We start from the raw sequence: 21,112 nt of genomic DNA, 5'->3' as shown, positions 1-21,112 counted from the left end.
TAGTATGGTGTGTGCTACAGCACTCAGATAGTGCAGATGCGTTATTTTTCTCAGGTAACAGATTTCTATGAGGGACCACACTAAAATTATTCATGTCAAATAAAGTAATTGCACAAAGCAAATCAAGTGCCAAATTCCGTTGGTGTATTAGAGATTTTATTTATTTATTTCTATATCATTCTAAGGAGTATGTGAATGAATAATAACAAGGGATACAAGTTACAGGGGCATTAAACACTGTGAGATGGTAATATAAAATGATCATTTGTATTTATAAAAAAAAACTGCAATATGCTTTCATTATTTATTTTGTCACCTTTTCCTGTAATTCCACTCTGAAATTGTGAGCTTTTCAGTGTAGAGCACTGTAACATTCCACACAGCCATTGGCTGCACATCTAGTCGCAATTGCAGCTTTTTTGGCTATGTGGAGCAGCTTCACAGAAGCAAGATCACTGCCACATATTTAAAAAAAATAGAAACCGCTTCTTTTTTCTCTCCACTGCCTCAAAGGTAGAAAGATCAAACACTCCAACACTCGCTTGTTCGAGTGCTCTAGCACAATTGGTCACGCCGGAGAAGGTCCAGCATTACACAAGAATCCTCTTGTGCAATGTTAAATGTTGTTGTGCGATGCAACATTGCAAGTGGCGATTGCAGATGGACAGGTTCACTAATTACAAACCTGTCTGCTTTCAGGGATAGTAAATCTAGTCCGTTGTAATGCCCGATGGAGTATATTGATTGTGTGAGGTTGAGAGCAATATAACATGAAGTGAGTTAACAATTGCACTGCACTTTTAATCTAGGCCTTTGTGTTCTCTCTGTTGCTTTATGTGAATGAATACATGCATTAAGATGTATATTTAAAGCAAACTAAAGTGTGTTTAATTCTTTATAAAACATCGATTGTACAAGGTTGAGCACAATATAACTTGATTCTTCTTACCAATTGCACTCCACTTATAATCTAGGCCTTCTTCTTTGTTGCTTTATAAGAATGAATACATGCATTAAGAGGTAGATTAAAAGCTTGTTTGTTTGCTATTCTTTATTAGCACCTAGTAAGTAGAGCAATGCATATTAGATTACAATAAGGACAACTATCCTAGTTAAGAATTTGAAGAAAAAACAAAATTTATGCTTACCTGATAAATTTATTTCTCTTGTGGTGTATCCAGTCCACGGATCATCCATTACTTGTGGGATATTCTCCTTCCCAACAGGAAGCTGTAAGAGGATCACCCACAGCAGAGCTGTCTATATAGCTCCTCCCCTAACTGCCACTACCAGTCATTCGACCGAAGACAAGCAAGAGAAAGGAGAAACTATAGGGTGCAGTGGTGACTGTAGTTTAAAAATAAAAAACGCCTGCCTTAAAATGACAGGGCGGGCCGTGGACTGGATACACCACAAGAGAAATAAATTTATCAGGTAAGCATAAATTTTGTTTTCTCTTGTAAGGTGTATCCAGTCCACGGATCATCCATTACTTGTGGGATACCAATACCAAAGCTATAGGACACGGATGAAGGGAGGGACAAGGCAGGCGCTTAAACGGAAGGCACCACTGCCTGTAAGACCTTTCTCCCAAAAATAGCCTCCGAAGAAGCAAAAGTATCAAATTTATAGAACTTTGAAAAAAGTATGAAGCGAAGACGAATTCGCCGCCTTACAAATCTGTTCAACAGAAGCCTCATTTTTAAAAGCCCATGTGGAAGCTACCGCTCTAGTAGAATGAGCTGTAATCCTTTCAGGAGGCTGCTGGCCAGCAGTCTCATAAGCTAAGCGTATTATACTCCTTAGCCAAAAAGAAAGAGAAGTTGCTGAAGCCTTTTGGCCTCTCCTCTGTCCAGAGTAGACAACAAACAATGCAGATGTTTGACGAAAATCTTTAGTAGCTTGTAAATAAAACTTTAAAGCACGAACCACGTCAAGATTGTGTAAAAGACTTTCCTTCTTTGAAGAAGGATTAGGACACAGTGACGGTACAACAATCTCCTGATTGATATTTTTATTAGATACCACCTTAGGTAGAAAACCAGGTTTGGTACGTAACACTACCTTATCTGCATGAAAAATGAGATAAGGGGAATCACAATGTAAAGCAGATAACTCCGAAACTCTTCGAGCCGAGGAGATAGCTACTAAAAACAGAACCTTCCAAGATAAGAGCTTAATATCTATGGAATGCAAAGGTTCAAACGGAACCCCTTGAAGAACCTTAAGAACTAAATTTAAACTCCAAGGCGGAGCAACAGGTTTAAACACAGGCTTGATTCTGACTAAAGCCTGACAAAACGCCTGCACGTCTGGAACCTCAGCCAGACGTTTGTGCAAAAGAATAGACAGAGCAGAAATCTGTCCCTTTAAGGAACTAGCTGACAAACCCTTCCCCAATCCTTCTTGGAGAAAAGATAATATCCTAGGAATCCTGACCTTACTCCATGAGTAACCCTTGGATTCACACCAATGAAGATATTTACACCATATCTTATGATAGATTTTCCTGGTGACAGGCTTTCGCGCCTGTATTAAGGTATCAATGACCGACTCAGAGAAACCACGCTTTGATAAAATCAAGCGTTCAATCTCCAAGCAGTCAGCCGCAGAGAAATTAGATTTGGATGGTTGAAAGGACCCTGAAGTAGAAGGTCCTGTCTCAGAGGCAGAGTCCATGGTGGAAAGGATGACATGTCCACCAGATCTGCAAAATTACCAAAGCTCTCTCCTGCTTGATCTTGGCAATCAGACGAGGGAGCAGAGGAAAAGGTGGAAACACATAAGCCAGGTTGAAGGACCAAGGCGCTGCTAGAGCATCTATCAGAGCTGCCTTGGGATCCCTGGACCTGGATCCGTAACAAGGAAGCTTGGCGTTCTGTCGAGACGCCATGACATCCAGTTCTGGTTTGCCCCAACGTTGAATCAACTGTGCAAACACCTCCGGATGGAGCTCCCACTCCCCCGGATGAAAAGTCTGTCGACTTAGAAAATCTGCCTCCCAGTTCTCTACACCTGGGATATGGATAGCTGATAGACGGCAAGAGTGAATCTCTGCCCATCGAATTATCTTTGAAACCTCCAACATCGCTAGGGAACTCCTTGTTCCCCCTTGATGGTTGATGTACGCTACAGCCGTGATGTTGTCCGACTGAAATCTGATGAACCTCACTGCCGCTAGCTGAGGCCAAGCCTGAAGAGCATTGAATATCGCTCTTAGTTCCAGAATGTTTATTGGAAGGAGTGCCTCCTCCTGAGTCCACGACCCCTGAGCCTTCAGAGAGTTCCAGACTGCACCCCAGCCCAGAAGGCTGGCATCTGTTGTTACTATTGTCCAATCTGGCCTGCGGAAGGTCATACCTTTGGACAGATGGACCCGAGATAGCCACCAGAGAAGAGAATCCCTGGTCTCTTGATCCAGATTTAGTAGAGGGGACAAATCTGTGTAATCCCCATTCCACTGACTGAGCATGCAGAGTTGCAGCGGTCTGAGATGTAGGCGGGCAAACGGAACTATGTCCATTGCCGCTACCATTGAGCCAATTATTTCCATACACTGAGCCACCGAAGGGCGAGAAGTATAATAAAGAACACGGCAGGAATTTAGAAGTTTTGACAACCTGGCCTCTGTCAGGTAAATCCTCATTTCTACAGAATCTATCAGAGTTCCCAGGAAGGAAACTCTTGTGAGAGGGGATAGAGAACTCTTTTTTTCGTTCACTTTACACCCATGAGAACTCAGGAATGCCAGAACAATGTCCGTATGGGACTTGGCAATTTGGAAATTCGACGCCTGTATCAGAATGTCGTCTAAGTAAGGGGCTACTGCTATGCCCCGCAGCCTTAGGACCGCCAGAAGTGACCCCAGAACCTTCATAAAGATTCTTGGTGCCGTAGCTAACCCAAAGGAAAGAGCCACAAACTGGTAATGCCTGTCTAGGAAGGCGAACCTGAGAAACCGATGATGATCTTTGTGTATCGGAATGTGAAGATAAGCATCCTTTAAGTCCACGGTAGTCATGTATTGACCCTCCTGGATCATAGGTAGGATGGTTCGAATAGTCTCCATCTTGAAAGATGGGACCCTGAGAAATTTGTTTAGGATCTTGAGATCTAAGATTGGTCTGAAGGTTCCCTCTTTCTTGGGAACCACAAAGAGATTTGAATAGAAGCCTTGCCCCTGTTCCTCCTTTGGAACTGGGTGGATCACTCCCATAACTAGGAGGTCTTGAACACAATGTAAGAATGCCTCTCTCTTTATCTGGTCTGCAGATAATTGTGAGATGTGAAATCTTCCTTTTGGGGAAGAAGCTTTGAAGTCCAGAAGATATCCCTGGGACACAATTTCCAATGCCCAGGGATCCTGGACATCTCTTGCCCAAGCCTGGGCGAAGAGAGAAAGTCTGCCCCCTACTAGATCCGTTACCGGATCGGGGGCTGATCTTTCATGCTGTCTTAGAGGCAGCAGCAGGCTTCTTGGCCTGCTTACCTTTGTTCCAGGCCTGGTTAGGTCTCCAGACCGGCTTGGACTGGGCAAAATTTCCCTCTTGTTTTGTATTAGAGGAAGTTGATGCCGCACTCGTCTTAAAGTTTCGAAAGGCACAAAAATTAGTTTGTTTGGTCCTTAATTTATTAGACCTATCCTGAGGAAGGGCATGACCTTTTCCTCCAGTAATATCAGAAATGATCTCCTTCAGTCCAGGCCCGAATAGGGTCTGCCCCTTGAAGCCAATGTTGAGAAGCTTAGACTTTGAAGTAACGTCAGCTGACCAGGATTTAAGCCATAGCGGCCTCGGCGCCTGAATAGCAAAACCTGAGTTCTTAGCCGTTAATTTGGTTAAATGAACAATGGCGTCAGAAACAAATGAATTGGCTAGCTTAAGAGCTTTAAGCTTGTCAAGTATATCATCCAATGGGGTTTCTACCTGTAAGGCCTCTTCCAGAGACTCAAACCAGAAGGCCGCAGCAGCAGTGACCGGGGCAATGCATGCAAGAGGCTGGAGAATAAAACCCTGTTGAATAACATTTTCTTAAGGTAACCCTCTAACTTTTTATCCATTGGATCTAGGAAAGCACAACTGTCCTCGACGGGGATAGTTGTACGCTTAGCTAGGGTAGAAACTGCTCCCTCCACCTTAGGGACCGTTTGCCATAAGTCCCGTGTAGCGGCATCTATTGGAAACATTTTCTTAAAAACAGGAGGGGGAGAGAACGGTACACCTGGTCTATCCCATTCCTTAGTAATAATTTCTGAAAACCTCTTAGGTATTGGAAAAACATCAGTGTAAACAGGCACTGCATAGTATTTATCCAATCTACACAATTTCTCTGGCACTATAATGGTGTCACAGTCATCCAGAGTAGCTAAAACCTCCCTGAGCAACACGCGGAGGTGTTCAAGCTTAAATTTAAATGTAGACATATCAGAATCAGGTTGAAGCATCTTCCCTGAGTCAGAAAAATCACCCACAGATAGAAGCTCTCCTGCCTCAGCTTCTGCATATTGTGAGGGGATATCAGACATAGCTACTAAAGCGTCAGAGTGCTCTGTATTTCTCCTAGCCCCAGAGCTGTCTCGCTTTCCTTGTAACCCTGGTAGTTTGGCCGATACCGCTGTAAGGGTATGATCCATAACTGCCGCCATGTCTTGTAAAGTAAACGCCATGGGCGCGCTAGATGTACTTGGCGCCAGAATATGATCTTTATAACTTAAAGTAAAATCAGTACATTTGGTACACATTCTAAGAGGGGGTTCCACAATGGCTTCTAAACATAATGAGCAAGGAGTTTCCTCTATGTCAGACATGTTTAAACAGACTAGCAATGAGACCAGCAAGCTTGGAAAACACTTTAATAAATGTAAACAAGCAAAAAATAAAAACGGTACTGTGCCTTTAAGAGAAACAAAAAAAGTCAGAAATTGAAAAACAGTGATAAAAAGCAGTAAATCTTACGAAATGTTTACAGTGTGTATAATAGGCTAACAGAGCATTGCACCCACTTGCAAATGGATGATTAACCCCTTAGTTTCAAAACCGGATCAAAAAAACAATATAAACGTTTTTTAACAGTCACAACAAACTGCCACAGCTCTGCTGTGGCCCTACCTGCCCATTCAATGACTTTGGAAGCACAAAAACCCTTTGGAGAGGTCCTAAGTGTTTAGGGGACTCCTTCAGGGAAACTGGATGTCTCAAACTGCAAAATCTAATGCGCAAATAGGCCCCTCCCAACCTGTATTCACAGTGAGAGGGCCTAACAAAACTATCCCTAGGCAAAATCTAGCCAGCCATGTGGAAAAAACTGGGCCCCAATAAAGTTTTATCACCAATATGTAGAAAAAAACGTTTAAACACTTCCAGCAAACGTTATCTTATTTTTCAGTAATGTGAGAAAGTAATAAGAATTTTACCTTTTACAGCAAGCATGATATTAGTCGTTATTAAATCACTGTAATCAGGCTTACCTTAAATAAATCCGGTATTAACAGCATTTTCTAGCATATTAATTTCTCTAGAAAAATTTAAACTGCACATACCTCATAGCAGGAGACCCTGCACGCCATTCTCCCAGCTGAAGTTACCTCATCTCTTCAGTTATGTGTGAGAACAGCCATGGATCTTAGTTACAACCTGCTAAGATCATCAAAAACCACAGGCAGACTCTTCTTCAACTTTCTGCCTGAGGCTAAAACAGTACAACTCCGGTACCATTTGAAAATAACAAACTTTTGATTGAAGATAAACTAAATAAATTCACCACATCTCTCTAGCTACTTCCTTTCTTGTCGAGAGCTGCAAGAGAATGACTGGTAGTGGCAGTTAGGGGAGGAGCTATATAGACAGCTCTGCTGTGGGTGATCCTCTTGCAGCTTCCTGTTGGGAAGGAGAATATCCCACAAGTAATGGATGATCCGTGGACTGGATACACCTTACAAGAGAAATACATTTTAGTTGCTGTGACATGGTTTCCATGATTCTAAATATGGAGTGGCCTGATATTTATGGAACATATATTTACTGTAAAGTAGTCTTAACATACATAATAAAACCACCATGAAAAGTGACCACAATAACACAAACAAAATACTTTTATGCAAATGATGCCTTTTATAACTTGTTTCTATCAATCATTTTAGCATGCAATTAACAGATTATTTTTTGCTTTTTAGAAAATTATATATAGAGTGTGTTTGTATTCTTGTATAGGAAGCCATTGTAATTATTGAGTGATTTACAGGCACATATTTATACGGTTGCATTGTATTATATAATTCATTGGTTTATGTGGTAATTATGTTCTTTTTGTTTGTGTTTATTTTGCTAGCACCACAAGTTAAAAAAGAAGCTGCATTTGGACCTCTTTCAGTTAACAGAAATGTTCCACAATTAAAGTCAGAAGGTAAGTTTAATTGTGCTACTTTCAAAAACTCGCTGGCATGGAGAAAACATTTGCCCATTCTTTGGGGGCTTTTTTGAGCATTATTTTGCAATGTATGTGTCTCTCCTTTACATCCAGAACTCTATATCGAGAGATAAACAACTCGCAATAAGAAAACTGCCTTTGTAAAAGTCTTTGAAGGACCTCGCTGTACTGACGAGACGTCTTAGATAATCTCGCCAGAGCAGAGAGCTTTAGATGATCAGGCCCTGAGTGAGAACCGCCCTGCAACAAAACTAAGATAAATCTCCCTCAAGACAAGTAAACCATTTCGAAAAAAGTAACCCTAAATGGTTCCAGTTAGATAAAAAGGGGAATTCCTGGGCAAAGACATAGGGCCCAATGCTAAAAGCTTGTATGTGTCTGACACTGAGGGGCTTGGTTAGGAGTCTGAAAATCAGCACAATGTTCTTAAAAAAATAAGCAAACATATACTGTACATTGTTACAAAAACACCCCCAGATGGGCTATATAAAAGGATCATCTACAAAACATTTATGCAAAGAAAAATCTAGTGTACAATGTCCCTTTAAGCCATCTGACATCAATGTTTGCAACATTGTTTATAGCAGTGTTATACATAGTTACAAACATTGCTACCAAAGACTGCTATAGACATTAAGGTTTTATTGGTTAGGTTACAGTAAAAAGTAGGGCTTGGCCAGTTTGCAGAGAGAGTGTGAGCAGAAGCACTTATTGTCCTTTCTAGGGGGAATTTGCTGTCAGTGTCACAGAATGAGGAGAGGGCTGATTTTTCTTTGGCTTTAAACCTGATAAGAGTAATAAGTCATGGGGTGGGTTATCCCTAGGATACTGCTTATGACTGTAGCTGTTTGAATCTAAAATACTGTGGTGACCTGGGATGATATTTATGGGGTTGGTTTAGGGGTAATGGTTATTAAGGAGAATTTATTTGGGTAGATTGCTAGGTTATCCTACATGTTTCCAAATACTTGTCCACCTTTGATATGCATGAGTCACGTAGCAAACATCATCACATTCATCATGAGTCATGTAGCAAACATCATCACATTCATCATGAGTCACGTAGCATGTGCCATGTAGCAAACATTATCAAATTCATCATGTGCTATATAGCATGGATTATGCAGCAAACATCACTACATTCATCGTGAGTCATGTAGCAAACCTCACTACATTCATCATGAGTCATGTAGCAAACATCACTACATTCATCATGAGTCATGTAGCAAACATCACTACATTCATCATGAGTCATGTAGCAAACATCACTACATTCATCATGAGTCATGTAGCAAACATCACTACATTCATCATGAGTCATGTAGCAAACCTCACTACATTCATCATGAGTCATGTAGCAAACATCACTACATTCATCATGAGTCATGTAGCAAACATCACTACATTCATCATGAGTCATGTAGCAAACATCACTACATTCATCATGAGTCATGTAGCAAACCTCACTACATTCATCATGAGTCATGTAGCAAACATCACTACATTCATCATGAGTCATGTAGCAAACATCACTACATTCATCATGAGTCATGTAGCAAACCTCACTACATTCATCATGAGTCATGTAGCAAACATCACTACATAGATCCCTCAGAAGCAGTCATGTAACAAATTGTTAGTGCCAAACAGAGAGAAAACGGTAGTCTGTTTACAAAAAGTGTGTGGCTTTTACTCAGAATTGCTTTGGAGCGACCAGCTACTATTCAAGTTATTTTCAGAATAATATAATATACCTACATATCAGTACCATAATGAGACATGATACTCATCAAAAAAAATAAAACTGCTTTTATCTACCGATTCTTAATGAACAAATATATATTTTAGCAGCTTTTCTTTCATATACATGAAGATTTTGGAGTATGATCTCCCTTTAAAGGGACAGTCTAGTCCAAAATAATCTTTCATGATTTGGATAGAGAATGTAATTTTAAACAATTTTCCATTTTACTTTTATCACCAATTTTGCTTTGTTCTCTTGCTATTCTTAGTTGAAATCTAAACCTAGGAGGTTCATATGCTAATTTCTAAGCCCTTGAAGGCCGCCTCTTCTCTTAGGGCATTTTGACAGTTTTTCACCACTAGAGGGTGTTAGTTCATGTGTGTCATATAGATAACACTGTGCTCACGTACGTGGAGTTCAGGTGAGCCAGCTCTGATTGGCTAAAATAGATGTCTGTCAAAAGAACTGAAATAAGGGGGTAGTTTGCAGAGGCTTAGATACAAGATAATCACATAGGTAAAAAGTGTAATAATATAACTATGTTGGTTATGCAAAACTAGGGAATGGGTAATAAAGGGATTATCTATATTTTTAAACAATAAAAATTCTGGTGTAGACTGTCCCTTTAATAATGCCACTATGTCAAAAAGGTGAGTTAACAAATTGGCTTGCACAGAAGACTACATTGCTTTGTTGAGCAATGTGTTGCTGCACCTTTAAGACAGACAAAGGTTCAGTAACTTAGAAAGCTCTTCAATGCACATGAAACCATTTCTGTTTTGAAAAGAAGCCTTGTACACTTGTGTTAGCAAGAATGTGTCTAGCTTGTATAGTATATATAATGCATATACCATATGTATATATGCTCTGTATGAAGAGAGACACAGCACGTATCTCGCTGGTGATAACTAAATTTGCATCATTAACAACATGATACTTGCTCACTTAGCTCTCTTGTCAAGCACTGTGTTTAAACTGCGGGTGCATGAAGCATATGTATATGCACCCTTGGCAAGGAAAAAGTTATCAATGGAAGATTGATTTTACTGGAAGCATTTTGGAGAATACATGTGTATTGCAAAGTGATTATAATAATTGTATATAATATAACATAACATATTATTTTGTGTGGGGGAGTTTAATTTTGCAGAGATTAAACATATTCATATGAAACAACTAGTGCAAACAGAGCATTTTCCTATTGCACATTTCTATCTCTTTGAATGCTTTATGCAGTATCTATATACAGAACAGCTAGGTTGGATGTTCACATTTGTTTACATTCAATGCTCTGGAGTTTTTCCCTACGTTCCCCATTTGGTCCTTTATATTAGGTTTACATATCCCTTCCACAGAGTATATAATATAACCTATAGCTGCACTATAACCCCACAAAGGCTATTGTGTGACTGGTCTCACAGCCAGAACATGGACATAAACAAGGTAAAAGAAACAACAGCGCTAAACAGTACTAGAAGTACTGAGAAGCATAGGGGTTAAACTCTAAAAAGGTTACTCTAATGGGATAAAATTAAATAAAACCTGACTAGTGTTACCACTAGAACATTTAATAAAGCATCAAACTAATCATCATAGTTCCAATCACAATTCCTAAAATAAAGTCAAATTATTAACACAAATACAATGCTAATGATGAGGACGTCTCCTCTGTTAATTGGATTATCCTGATTCAAAAATGTTTCTGAAATGTCTTTAAAACCCAAAACATTAAATCTTTTCAATACCACCTATTATAGCATTAAATGAGAAGCGATATCTTGAAGCGATATCTTGAAGTGAATTCAATGCAATGCAGTGTGGGTATATATTGACTTGTATTACAGCGTCTGCTTGACGTGTGTTAAAATAGCAACATCGAAGTATGTGTATTGCAACAGTTGTCAACAATGTGACAGATGGCAACTATGTTATCTCCAAGTACCCGCTAGTGATACTATACCAGTCCCTCTGCCAAAATGGAAACTTGAAGTCTCGTCCAGACTTTGCAACCTCCGGATGTTACCCAGTCCTTGATGTGTGTTATACACAGTGGGTGTCTATCCTCCATGCTTCCGGTCCAAGTCGATAGTTTGTCTGATCTCTAGGTTGTGACTACATCACAGGATGGATCTTACAGGACGGATCTTACGTGAGTGGCAGTTATCCAGGGCTACTGGCATCTTGTAATCTTTATTCAGTGGATACTTTTCCTTCCGAAATTAAAATGACAAGAATTTTTCCTTATACTCTGCGCATAGTTGTAATTTGTCTGAAAGTCCTTAGACCCCTTAGATTATTGTTGACGTGTTACATCTGTAACTAGGCTTTTTCAAGACTGATATCTGTGGGGACATCGTCCAGTTTAAATTTACATGCTTGTATTTTGATTGGTTGGGTTTCACTAATCAGGTTATCTTGAAGTTACCTGGATTTAAGTTGGTATTGGTTCTCTATAACTGTCAATTCTTTTAAAGTGGTATTTGTAAATTCACCATATCGTGAAATTCCTTGTACGTATTCACTTACAATCTTGTAATTGGAATAAAACAGTTAAAACATACAAATTTAAAACATACAAATACATGCAGAATTTTTGCATCCGCAAAAAATTTACACCAAAACTTACTTAATTTATTACTTTTATATATTTCCCCACTTTTTAGTTGAATCAAGTTCAAAAGGATCTTAGGTCTAGTTGTAAATTCTGACTATTAGAACAGAAGGGTCTGAATTGACCATATCATAACATTCTTTCTAAGCATCAACTTACAATCTTATATTCAAAGGAATATAGTTAGAGGATACAATTTAAAACTCAACATATATATCTGGAGTTAGTATTTATAAATGCAGAACCATTGCATTTAATCAAGTGTAAAAGAACTCAGGTCTAGTTCTGCATTTAGACCCTTGGGAAAAAGGGTTTCCATATTATATATAAATTCAGCTTCTTTCTTTAACAATAATTTTTCAAAATTACCTCCCCTCCATTGTTTCTTTACTTTTTTAATACCCCAATATGACAAATCTTTAATGTTATTTTTATGTACTTTTCTAAAGTGTTCGTACAGGTGAGTTTCTTGTTCACCTTTCTCTATATTCCATAGGTGCTCTCGATTACGAGTGCTGAGACATCTCGTTGTTTCCCCCAAATACTGTAATTTACATGTGCATTGGAGTATATATGCAACAGCCAGAATACTCTTCATATTTCTTGTCCTTCTATATAAAAAATTAGGTTTGTCTGTTATCTTTCCACCTATGATTGGGTCATCTTTTGTCAGATGCTAATGTTTTCTAACTATTCTTTCCACTATCTTATAGTCGCTATTAAAATTTGTTGTCAATGGAACCTTAAGCTTTGTGTAATCTTTTTCATTCTTAGCAATTTGTTGTCTGCACTTCCCATTAATTTCTTTACCATACTCTATAGCTGTTTTTATTACTCCTTGGTTATATCCTCTCTCTAGGAAGCGGTCTTCCAAGATTTTTACTTGTGTCTCATAGTCGGTTAGTCTAGAGCAATTTCTATTGATTCTTAAACATTGTCCCTTTGGGATATTGTTAATCCATCTTGGTAGGTGACAGCTATCTGAATGCACATAGTTATTTGCATCCACTTCTTTGAAGTGGTTTTTATTGTGTAATAATGTTATCTTCCACAAATATATCCAAATTTAAAAATGTTACCCTATCCTTGCTAATTTCATAGGTGAATTGTAATCCATCATTATTTTTTTTATTTATTTTTTTTTCAAAAGTTTTTATTTGAGGTTATACGATATGTAAACAGCAATAAGGTTACAATATAATCAGTGACATAAGCATATGTCCAAGTATTAGCATCTCAGAGGTATAAACTGTCACCAAAGTGCAGCTTATATCTTATAAGTAAAATATGACATTTTAACACGCAAACATAATCATTGTTAGGTAGGTAACTTATATGCTCTCAGTCAAATCTCTTTCCAATTATTTTTGGTCACAGTTTTCAAAATAATGTAAATCTTATCATTTTCCCCTAGTGTAGAATGTAAAGATAAACTAGAAAAAGTTATACCTCATGTAGAAGGTAGTGGTTGCTCTTGGACCTCTAGTATTATTATATAATGACTTGAGGGTATAATAGGGGGTATAAAACACATAAAGGCATATAGAAGTGAAATTGTTATAGGATATATTTTCCTACACTTACGATGTAAGCCCAAGAGAGTGTGGGGGGGGAACGCGGAGATGCTTGGGTAAGAAAGTTAACCGAACATTTAACCAGGGTAATGAACAATCTCAATAGACCCTATAGTGTCGTAATACCAATTTAACATAACGAGAGGGAAGATATTATACAAAAAGTTGCCCCTCTCAGAAAAATAACTAGAAATTTTTTAAGTTGGGCATTATACAAAAAGTTGCCCCTCACAGAAAAATAACTAGAAATTTTTTAAGTTGGGCATTCCAAGCAAATTAATGTAAAATACCGGAATAAAGTGCCTCATCAGACTTAAAAATGCCCAAGATGAAACCCATGGTGTATTAGGTGCGGAGATATGAGATTTATATTCTATCAGTACTCTAACCAGCTGGGTATCACAATCAAATTTGCTCATGATAAGCAGCACAGATAGAAGACGATCAAAAATAAGGCTATGGTCACAATAGGTAGCATCAGGTATTACTATGTATATGGATTACTATCAGGCATCACTTATCTTATCAGTATCGGAAAACATGTCTTGTCAATTTCCTAACACTGGGATTAGGTTTAAAGCATATATAGGAAAGGTTACACATTTGATCATAAACTCTTTGTGGTTTCCCAATACTGTCTAGACATCACAGACACTTTACATAATATAAGTTATGTTATGCTGCCTCAGCCGCGACAGCTCAGTAAATCAGTAAGCAGTGATGCATATGTTTGTATTTTTATTATGAGACCAAACCCAAATAGTTATAGTAGAACAGGTTGTTCCTATATACACAGCCTAAGCAGGAGTTTGTATCCGTAGCAGACATGTCTATCCTATTTGGCATACCATTTAAGTGGATTCCAGGTTACCCTAAATACTAAAAAGATAGGCAAACCTAACTTTTCCAGAGGTAAGCTTCGAATCAAGAAAAAATAGGGTGAATACCTGAGAATCCTTCCTTCATCCTTTTGCTATGTATAATAACAAGACTAGATGTAATAATAGCTGGTGAAAAATTAAATGTAGTTTTGTGTTATGAGACTCCACAATATTCAAAGAACAGTGCATATAATCATCCATAAACAGTATACAAGCCTGACTAGTTATACTGTGGCATACTGAACATAACCAGATAATCCCTAAGCACAAGGTAGGAATCATAGTATCTAACCCTTTTAAAGATAACATGTAAATATTTAGAAGGGAAGCAAAGACATGTTCACTTAGACCTCAGTTAGTAATAGGATTATTTGCGTTGGTCTTAAGTAGAATGGGAGCATGTAACTGCGTCCCCATCATCAAGTTAATATACAAAATCGAAGTGTTAGTTAACAGTATGTTATCCATATAAATAAACCTATCGTCCCATATATATATATAAGAGTCAGCTCATATCACAGCACTTAAACTGAGAAGTTAGGTAGTACGCCAAAGTGTCATACCATGACGGCTTTAATTTGTAAGTCCGGGGTAGGTGACAATTATGGAACTTCTGCCTAAAAACTTCAACAGTTGCCCTTGGTAAATTTAGACCACTCCACATTTTGGAGGCTTGTGAACCCTGGCTGCAATAAGCTTTCCTACCGGGATCCACATGCTGGCACTCACGGCAGAAGGTAAAGATGTAGTATTGGGGAGTTCTCTATCATCTCCGACATTCTCGTTTTCTCATGGGCCGACTCCTTTACTCCGGTATTAGGAGTGGATCCGATCAGTGCTGCAGCGCTTAAGGGTGTGGTTGGTGGAGGACAAGTCTCCCTACACACCTGGTGTCACTCGGGTAAGTGAGACTCCGGTGCAGTCAGAATGTCTGTGGTCTCAGCGTAAGTAGGAGAGATCCGGTTGTCCACGATTGCGCTACAAGGCGCTGTAGGATTCATAGAGAGTAGTCCAGCGCCATCTTGGGAGACACATGGAGCAGCTAACGTTTCAAACCATTGCACAAGTGTGCATTTCAAATAAATGATCTTCTAGTAAGCCGCATATCCCGTCTTCAAACGTTTCTGCCATTATTGTTAGTTTGCCAATAATGTGGATCACCCTAAGTAATAGTCTCGCTGTCTGGAGAATAGGTATAGTTCTATTTACGGCCCGTAAGCTTCAAATTGTTGCGTAGGGTGGCCGGAAAACATGGGCTAGGATCGCATATCTGGGATACTAAAATGGCTTCTCGTAGGGTAATATACATCTATACACCTTTACTAGCTGCAGATTCAATTTAAAAAAATACAAAAATTGGTGTAATCTGTATTTGTCCACAGAGCTTTCTCCATATGCGACCAGCCGGATCGGCTTCTTGCTCCCGTAATCCATCATTATTAGTATTCATATCTCTAAACATTGTAACAAAGCTCTCTTCACCTCCTTTCCATACAATCAACACGTCGTCGATATAGCATTTAAAGAGCATGAGGTTTGTGCCTAGCTCGTGAGATTCTATAAATCTTTTCTCCCACAAGCCCATGAATAAATTGGCATAGCTAGGCACGAACCTTGTGTTTATAGCTGTTCCTTTAATTTGAATGTATAGTTTGTTGTTGAATGCAAATACGTTAATAATTCAGTATAAGTATAAACTCTACCCCCTTCAGGATAAAATCTTTTTGTTTCTGTAACATATTTATATCTAAATAAAATCTAATGGCTTCTAAACCCTTTTCATGTATGATACTTGTATATAGGGCGGTGACGTCACGTCGCTAGTATATCATTTTTATCCCAGTTTAAACTCTCAAAAGTAAATAATACTTGTGCTGTATCTTTGAGATAAGTTGGTAATTATTTTACATATTTTTGTAACTGAATATCTATGTATTGCAATAGATGATGGATCTCCCTGGGGTTGTGTTATCTTTTTTATGTATCTTTCATAAAAAATAAAAATAGTCATTCTGGGGCATTCCTGATTGAGAAAATTCAATTCCTTATTATTTAATATTTTCTTTTCTTTAGCTTCTTTGAGCAATATTTAGAATTTTTCGGTTATCTTTTTTATTTGGTTTAGTTTATGTTCCTTATATGTAGTTTGATCTCTCAATATTCTATTTGATTCTTTGAGGTAATATTCTGTGTCCATCGCTACGATGCAACCTCCTTTATCCGCTGGTTTTATCGTTATGTTTTTGTTATTTTTGAGATTATCTAACATTGATTTTTAATTCCAACTTAAATTATAATTAATTTTATGATTTGTGGGGGGCGGAGCCAACTTTGGATCCAGATGGTCGCACATCCCAACAGCTCTGACCATAATACATATAAAAAACTAATTTGGCGACCATCTGTGTTACACAGATTTTTCTATTTAGCTAATATTGTAGTCTAGAGAGCACAGCCGTTTTTAGAAGCTGATCTTAATGAGTGTGATCCTACATACACGGAGCCTCTAAGGACTACTGCGTTCAGCATCGCGCTCAGAGCCAGGGGCAGCCATCTTGTGGCCTAGGCGGCACTTCCAACAGACAGCAAGTTTGCCCAGAAACTATTATTTCTAACCTTCAATTAGGGACTTACCTTCCTATCTAATAATGGAGGCTGCAGATCGGATTGTAGAGCAGATGCATACCTTTTTGGACGGATGCAGAGTTTTGCTTGAGCACCAAATTGCCAGGAAGCCTCAGCAGACAGCACCGGTGCTCACAGCACACGCCGCTCACTCACTCGTACCGATAGCAACTCCAGAGAACAGGATAGTTGTAAGCTCACAGTGTCCGCCACTTGCTTGGCATCTAGTACAGAGTTCTCTCGGAGTGAAATGTTTGAAGGTAGCGACCCGCGTGAGTGAGACGGGAGTTTACCTATCATCCGATGCCCCAGACAACAGTACACCAAAGAGATATCCAACATCTTGTGTTATGACCTGCAGCGGCCCCTGGGATCAGTTAGGGGAAGGTCGGGCCAGAAGAGCAGTAGCACGGACTGATTCTTACCTCACATGCCTGGAGTTGTCCTCTCTGTCAGGTGGCCTTTCCCAGCATCGCTTACATTTTAAGGACCAGACTTACAACCCCACATATGAGCTCACTCCTAAGGCTCCCATCAGACCCGCCACGTTTGGCGACACGTACATCATAGCTTGTTATTCTTATGGGGCTGCGAGATGGAACCTGCAAGCACGAGCCCAGTTCAGCATAAGTACCGTTGGCTATTCAAAGCGGCTATCAATGCCAGATTCAGAGATAACGATCCCTGGAGGCATTGGATAAGGGGTCAGTTCTGCATCTCTCCAGGCCCACCACACTCTCTGCAGACTGTTAAGGGACGTTGGCTACGATGGAGACTTATTTAATTATTTCTGGACTGTCCAGGTTAAGCTGGGTAGACATTTATACTTGCTTACAGCTATGTTATATTTTAGTATTTTGCAATTTTCCCTTCCAGCTCTTTGACGTTAAGCCACGCTATACTCCTGACCACTGTTGCAGCTACATCTGTATTTCTATGCCTAATTATATATGAAGTTCAAACTGTTATAGATGTTTAGGAATTTTGTGTTCTACACTGTTTATAAATGGTTAATTCTCTCCCAAGGTTAATGTTTCGTGGCCTATAGTAGATTTAGCATCTGATCACCAGCTATGTATATTTAGCCTATCACCATCTGGGCATCTATCAGTTTCACTAAGGCTCTAATCCTTTACATAAGACTTATTGAGAGTGCCTATATTGTGTTAGAGTTATTGATGGGTGCTATGTGCTAATGCCCTGATGATAGGGGGTATGTTGGGGTGTTGGTATTAGGGGTACCCGTAACCTGTTAGCTCGCAATGGACCCGATTGAGCTTACTCTTTCCAGTTTAGCAGCTTCTAATTAATTATAGTGCCCATTTTTGAGGCTCGCCGAGGATAGAACACTTACTTTATTGCCTTGGGTTAGCACAATGTTCAATAGCAATTTTTACATGTTTATGAGTTTAGGCAGTTATTTAGAACTAAACTTTCTATGATACACTGTTTGGTCTAAGCTTTATAGTCCTCTTTATTGCATGGGACCCTACTATTGCTCCCTGTCACATATTAAGTCAAACCATTGCTCCACATAGCTCCCTATTTATAGGTCTATTTCCCACCCATTTATTTGACTGTAGGTAGATAAATTTATTTTCCTAACTAAAATCTGAAATATTTCAAAACTATTTAGCTATGTATTTTTTATTTAATTATTTTTCTTGCGGTCCAACTCATTAATTTGGGATGGTGTCCTGCTGTCCGCGGCCGAGGCGGCGGGGCATCTTCCTCTTAATCTAAGTACCCATTTTTATTAGGCCACACTAATGCTCTAGCATATATACAACTGCTAATGCTAAAATTTGGACCTAGACAAAGCAATATTTAAAGATGCATGTCAGCGTTTATTTGTCTTCATAGCTGGTCATGATATTATTTATAATACCTAATTAACCTGCCACTAACATCCTACTACCTTATTCCTAAAAGTTTCATAGTAGACACCAATTATACCCTTCTCTCCCTTCATTAATGAGGGTACCCCTCATCTTATATATGTCATCCCAACTACAGTTTTGAGACCCAGACGCAGCTCCCCTTCCCTCCTTTTGAAATTCTGATTGTCGTAAATCTCCTATTGGGTCACACGACTGGCAGAGCACTAGCTATCTTTATCTTATAGAAGCTATTTAGATTCTATTCATTGCATTCATTTTACCCCCCCCCCCAATATGTCTCCTAGTTTTAGGAGAACTAAATAAGCGGTTTCTCTTGCCTATACCGCACTTCCCACCACTCCCTTAAATATTATAGTATATTTCATCTACCTATTTATGCCTATATATCCTATAATACTGTTTATGCAGCAAAATTATATTTTCATTTTCACTCTTATTATTTACAATGCCATTTGCTAAACGACACTAACATTATATACTACATTATATCATATATTCTATATTGCATTCTATGCTTTGGCTAACAAAAAATCGAGGTTTATTAATGAGATCCGAAAGTGGTCTCCTTTGTTTATAATTATCTTCTTTCACTTTAGTGTTCTCTAATATTTACGATGGTCCGAGAGTGGCCTAAGGCATCATGTAGAAGGTTTCTAAATGATTGGCATCCTATATACACAATGGTTACGTGGTATGTAAATTGTTGTCTTTCCGTTTCTTTTATGTTTATTTCCTCATTCCTGTAACATTGAAGCTTTAATGTATGTGACATATGATGCAAAAACGTGTTTCTTTCTTATGGATATTGTATGCCTTTAAATATACCTCAATAAAAATATTTAAAAAAAAAAAATTATGATTTGTATGTTCATGTTTTGCCAGATCTTCAAAAGTTTCTATGTGACTGCCCTTATCCCGAAGGGGGTTGAATGTTGACCTAGGTTTAAAGTTTGTGTGTATAATATTAGGAGTTGTGTTTGCACTCTGTCTTGTAATGTTTATCTCTCTCTCTCTATTGGATGTTTGAGGAAGTACCTCTTTAATGTTCATTTTGAATTAATTGAGTTATGTGTATATGGGTTTAAAACGTATTCATTTTTTGGGTAGGTGCAAATATTAAACCTAATTTTAATACTTTCTTTTCTTCTTGTGACAATTCAACCTTACTCAAATTAAACATTCCTTTGTCATCTACCTCCATCTTTTTAGGTGTTGTTCATTTTCCTCCTCTAGATCCTCTATATTTCTTTTTCTATTCATCCCGATGAGCTCTGGATACTAGGCTTAAGTCCAAAGAATCAGTGGATGTGCCCTGAAGAGGAGAGTCTGAAATTTAATTTAGTTAATTTGTTGTATGAGTATCTTCGCTCATCTGATATCTTAGTGGTGTGCGGTTCCTTAAGGGAACTCTCCAATTTTTTGTAGCATTACTATAGTTTTCCTGTCTATCTCTAGAGGTAGGTCGTCCAAACCATCCTCTTGGTTCTGTGTAATATCTCTGTTCTCCTTTATAGCCGTTACTATACCAATTGGAATTGGTGTTGTTCCTGTAGTCAAATCTACAGAATCTATGAATAATTCTATAATTTCGGTTTGTCTATCTTTGTTGAATTTTTCTTCTTTTTTCTTCTAATGCATTTTTAATCTCAATGATTCTGGCTTCAAATGTATTTAGTGAGATGTTACAGGCTTTTTTGCTAATATTTTTCAGATCAAAAGATGCCTTTTCTTATACTGTATACCATTCTATTTGTAATTATGTATTTAATTTGAAGGTGCATTCTTTCTCCAATCTTAAACCTCTAGGAATTATTTGTAAACTGTTATACCTATCTAGGTATGCTAATTTCTGTTTAAGTTCCTTAATTAATATATTTTCTAATTCGTGAATGGTTTCTGTTAAATTGGTGTTCTCTCCGATTACAGGAGTATTATTATTCGCTGATATTTCAGATAATAAATTCTGACGTACTTGAAATAATTCCATATTACCTTACATAAAGTGTGAGCCGCTTCTAAGACAGTGTGAGAAAGTTAGAGTTAATAGTAAAAAGTGTGACTTAAAGTGCTGAACTATAACCCCACAAAGGCTATTGTGTGACTGGTCTCACAGCCAGAACATGGAAAATAAACAACAAGGTAAAAGAAACAACAGCGCTAAACAGTACTAGAATTACTGAGAAGCATAGAGGTTAATCTCTAAAAAAGGTTACTCTAATCTGATAAAATTAAATAAAACCTGACTAGTGTTACCACTATAACATTTAATAAAACATCAAACTAATCATCATAGTTCCAATCACAATTTCTAAAATAAAGTGAAATTATTAATACAAATGCAATGCTAATAA

At 38.3% G+C, this 21,112-nt stretch overlaps 1 protein-coding gene across 1 annotated transcript in view; it reads left to right on the top strand.

Moving 5' to 3' along the window:
• EGFL6 (EGF like domain multiple 6) overlaps positions 1-21,112 on the top strand; it is a 354,943-nt gene that overhangs the window by 299,954 nt on the left and 33,877 nt on the right. Inside the window, exon 9 of the mRNA XM_053707585.1 lies at positions 7,327-7,401. Within this exon, the coding sequence (XP_053563560.1) occupies positions 7,327-7,401 (75 nt within the window). The remainder of the gene's footprint in view (positions 1-7,326; positions 7,402-21,112) is intronic.

Source organism: Bombina bombina, chromosome 3 (assembly GCF_027579735.1).
Source record: "Bombina bombina isolate aBomBom1 chromosome 3, aBomBom1.pri, whole genome shotgun sequence".
Lineage (NCBI taxonomy): Eukaryota > Metazoa > Chordata > Amphibia > Anura > Bombinatoridae > Bombina > Bombina bombina.
This window is presented reverse-complemented; position numbering and strand designations above follow the sequence as displayed.